At 46.4% G+C, this 4,610-nt stretch overlaps 1 protein-coding gene across 5 annotated transcripts in view; it reads left to right on the plus strand.

The window, feature by feature from the left end:
- Positions 1-4,610, plus strand: part of Abcc1 (ATP binding cassette subfamily C member 1) — a 134,944-nt gene that overhangs the window by 63,992 nt on the left and 66,342 nt on the right. For all 5 annotated transcript variants that reach the window (XM_033758457.1, XM_010610766.3, XM_033758458.1 and 2 more), the window contains 2 exons: positions 2,687-2,932; positions 3,514-3,691. In XM_033758457.1, coding sequence (XP_033614348.1) covers positions 2,687-2,932; positions 3,514-3,691 — 424 coding nt within the window. The remainder of the gene's footprint in view (positions 1-2,686; positions 2,933-3,513; positions 3,692-4,610) is intronic.

Genomic DNA, 4,610 nt, shown 5'->3' on the forward strand with positions numbered 1-4,610 from the left:
ATATATATGATGCAGTGTTATTGTACCATGAAACAAAACGGAATCATGTGACTTGCCGGAAAATGGATGAAATTCAAGACCATGGTGCCAAGTGAAATAAGCCAGATTCCAAAGTTAAAAATCACATATTTCCTCTTATATGAGAAACCTAAAATGTAACTATCAGATAGAATAAAGTAGGGCTGGAGATTTAGCGCAGTGGTTGTACTGCCTGCCTCCCAAGCACAAGGTCCCAAGTTCGATCCCAGGTACCAAAAGGAAAATAAAAAAAGAATCCCAAAAAGAATAAAGTAAAGGAGAGGTGGTAGGGAACTAGAAGGTAGGCTCTTGGAGATAGGGAAGGGAGAGGACAAGGAGAGCAGAGGACAGGGATTGAAAATGATCAAGATCTGTGATGTGCACATGCCAGGTCTCCATACCAAGCATCTCTGTTGTGTGCTATAAACACGCACTCAGTAAAGAAATGCTTTTCGTACGCCTCACCTACCTAGCTTCATGGCTTAGCAACGCAGTGCACCATGGACTCAGGTGGTTTTTATTTCGTTTTTTTCTGCACTACTGGGGATGAAACCCAGGGCCTTTGCAGTGAACTACATCCTCAGCCCTTTTTTTTTTTTCTTTTGGTACAGGGGAATTGAACTCATGTCCTTGCACTTGCAAGGCTGGCAGTAGAATCACTGAGCTAAATTCCCAGCCCAGCTCAGTTGTTTTGTGTCATGATCGTGTGGCTGCATGGGCCTGAATACCGCTGTCCACCATCGTGAGGGAGGATCATCCTGCATATTGCTAACCTGGGGAATGATTGCAGTTCAGAATTTGAAGTCCATTTTCTGCCAAAAGCTTTTGTACCATCTGGAATCAGGACAACTCTAACTATCATAAATTTGGGGGACAAGCTGAGCTTTTTTTCTTGGTGACAGCTTTACTTAGATGTACTTCCTACACTCTGTATTAAAAATGTGCTGTTTGGTGATTTTTTTTTTAATCTATCCTCAGAGTTGTGTGACCTTCACTACAGTTGATTTGAGAACATTTTCATTTCCTACTCCTGAAAGAAGCTTCATGCTTCTTTTATCCCCTGATCTCCTAATCTTCCCAGCCCCAGATGTAAGCAAGCTGATGTTATTCTCTGTCTTTGTAGATTTGCCTGGTTCTAGACGTTTCATGGAAATGGAATTGATATGTGGCTTTTTGTATCTGGTTTCTCTCATTTAGCATCTGTGTGGTGGCAAGTGTCGGTGCTTCACTGCTTTTTGTGGCCAACTAATATTCTATCAGTTATGAGTATTACTGCTGTAAACATCCAGTTACAAAGTTTTACGTGTGTATGTGTCTTCATTTCTCTTTGCTAGCTACCTACGAGTCACGTGGTATTTCTGGCTTTAACATTTCAGGGAAGCGCATGGCTATTTTCTAGAGTGACATCATTTTGCATTCCTGCTGGCAGTGTTCTTGTTTGTCTGTTTCCTTGTACATTTTATTATCTGACTGGTAGCTGGCATAGTGGATGTGAAATGGTATCTTACCTTACCGTGGTTTTGATTGGCATTTCCCTGATGACTCGTGATGTCCGGGCAGCATTTCTGTGCTTATCGGCCATTTGTGTATCTTCTTAGGAAAACTTTCCTCGTGTTCTTGGTCCCTTTTTTGGGGGGTGGTTGTCTTTTTCTTATGGAATGAATGATAAGCATTCTTCGTATGACCTGGATACAAGTCCCTTATCCAGCTGTTACTTGCAGATATTTTCTCCCAAGGTTGTTTGTCCTTTCACTTTCTTGATAGTGTCTTTTCAAGCCCCAAAGTGTTTTATTTTGATGAAGTCTAAATTATCTATTGGATAATAGATTTCCCTGTTGGGTGATTTCTCTTGCTGCTTGTGCTTTGCATATGACATCAAAGACTGTTGTCAGTCTTAAGGGCATAACAATTTACTCTTGTTTCTGTCTAAGGATTTTATAGTTTCAACTTTCATTGACGTCTGATCCATTCTGTGTTCGTTTTTTTTATGTTTGGTATAAGATCAGAGTCCAAGTTCATTCTGTCGCCTGTGGTTCTCCACTTTCCCAGCACCAGTTTTTTAAGACTATTTTGTCTCCAGTGCATGGCCTTTGCATTCTTGTTAAAATCAGTAGGTTTATTTCTGGGCTCTGAATTCAATGATCTGCCTCTTCCTGTGCCAGTCGTGATCCCTGTCATTTTATAGCAACTTTTGAAAGAGGGAGGTGTGAATCTTGACTTTATTTTCTCTTCCAGGATGGTTTTGGCTATGCTGGGACCCTTGAATTTTCATATGAACTTTAGAACTCACACATCTATTTGTGTGGGCAGCCAGTGGGGGTTCCAGGAGGGACTTCATTACTTCTGTGGATAGGTTTGGGGCTGGTAGTCCTGTAAGCCCTTCATGTATATTGACTCATTCACAGCCACCCTGAGATGTAAATCCTGCTTCTGTCCCCGTTTTACAGATGAGGACACTAGGAGAGGAGAAGTTCAGTGCTTTGCCTAAAGCCCCAACGCTGGCAGGGGTCCCGCACCAGGATCTGAACCCCTGGCTCCCGAGTCCAAGTTCCTGCTGCTGTCCTCAGCAGCCTCTCCTTGGTGACTTGTCTTGGGCCCTGCCTGTCCGTCAGATGCTGGCTGCATGAGTGGAAGATCTCACCGCCTCTCCCTTGTTCTTGTGTTGTAGGCACCCGGTGAAGATGGTGTACTCCTCCTCCTCCTCCTCCTCCAAGGATGCGGCCAAGCCCAAAGGGAGTTCCAAGGTGGATGTGAACGAGGAGGCTGAGGCTCTGATTGTCAAGTCCCCCCAGAAGGAGCGGGACCCCTCCCTGTTTAAAGTGTTATACAAGACCTTTGGGCCCTACTTCCTCATGAGTTTCTTGTTTAAGGCCCTTCATGACCTGATGATGTTTGCTGGCCCTGAGATCTTAAAGTAAGAGCTCTTCCCTCCCTGCAGGGCTCCTCTTTGCCTCCCTGGTTTGCCTCTTGCTTGCCTCACTTACCTTAGGGTCATGTGGTGTGTTGATGGGCACTTGTAGTCAAGCATCCCTGTCTTTACCTCCTTTGCTTAACCGCAGTTTGTGTTAAAACTATTTTGTTCTGCAAGTAACAGAAACCTACTTAATCTAAAACTGGAGGGAATGGGTTTGTCTTGGCAAGCCAAGAGCAAAGAGATGCAGGCAGCTCTTGTGAAAAACTGCGGTGGGACTAGGAAGTCAGAGGGTATTGCCTCTCCCCTTCTCTCTGTCCCTGTGTCCTCCAGTTGGTCACCTCTGAGTGACTTAATGGTGGCGAGGCATATCCCCGCAACCAGTGTGTTGGTCCCAAGGCAGAGGCCCCATGTGGTGGCACAAGCCCCTTACGTAGTTAGATGGCTGCTATGGGCTCCTGTTTGTGCTTGTGAGGTTGGAGGCTACAGCCTGCCTCACCTGGCAGCGCTGACCCGGAAGCACTTTTTATAGCTGTGTGGATTCCGCTGAAGTGGTTCCAGGGTCACACCTTGTCCCCTGTCAGGTTGCTTATCAACTTTGTGAATGACAAGAATGCCCCGGACTGGCAGGGCTACTTCTACACAGCGCTGCTGTTCGTGAGCGCCTGCCTGCAGACACTGGTGCTGCACCAGTACTTCCACATCTGCTTTGTCAGCGGCATGAGGATCAAGACCGCGGTCATCGGGGCCGTCTATCGCAAGGTAGGGCCGGCTTCCATGTCCCTTCTGCCGGACTCAGCTGGTCTCTCCAGCACACGTGGAACGTCTGTCCCTGACTCTGGAGCAAGAGAAAGAGAGGGCCGAAATGACCAGGGGTGGTGAGGATGGTGCCCCTCGGTCATCATCCCTTGGCAAAGAGGGGTTTGCAGGTCGTGTGTGGAATGTTGTGAGCCCACATGTCAGCCATGGGTAACTGAGTTTCTTCGGGGGCTTGCTGGTCCTCGATGTGGGGAAATCCAAGTTCAGATCCTCCTTTTGCTGGTAATGTTCTGTGTTGGACTTCTTTTCATCTTTTAATTAAACAGCAGGCTCGAAATTTAGCTCCGTGGTTCTGCCACGTGCCTCACAAATGCAGGGACCCAAGTTTGATCCCCAGTAACAAAATAAATAAATAAACAGCAGGAGGTGTAGACCGTGAACAACAGAGTACACAGTTACATATGTGTACATCTAACTTGGAGCACATTTACTTATCAGGCGGGCTCGGTTGGTAGGCAGGCACTCCACCACTGAGTTGTGCCCTCAGCCTCCACATCAGCTGTAAAGGAACCAGAGTACCTTCTTGATCACCTCATTTCTTAGCCTTTGGAGGCAAGAATACTGCTTGGGCCACAGGTTGGGAAGCACCGCACAGTCCTGCAGACAGTGTAGTGGAGAAGTAGAGTGGTTCTCAGCAATACCTGTGAATTGGATTCTCATGGGAGCTGGAGTCCTAGTGCCTAAGCAGCACCTGAAACCAGCTGCATGAACAGCCAAGGGCACACGGGTGTCAAGGTTGTTAAAACTCAGGGCCAGGGATTTAGCTCAGCGATGCCACACCTGCCTCACAAGCACAAGGTCCTGAGTTTGATCCCTGATAAAAAAAAAAAAAAAAAAAAAAAAATTTTTTAAAACACTCGCA

Source organism: Fukomys damarensis, unplaced genomic scaffold, assembly GCF_012274545.1.
Source record: "Fukomys damarensis isolate Sample0158 unplaced genomic scaffold, DMR_v1.0_HiC HiC_scaffold_34, whole genome shotgun sequence".
NCBI lineage: Eukaryota > Metazoa > Chordata > Mammalia > Rodentia > Bathyergidae > Fukomys > Fukomys damarensis.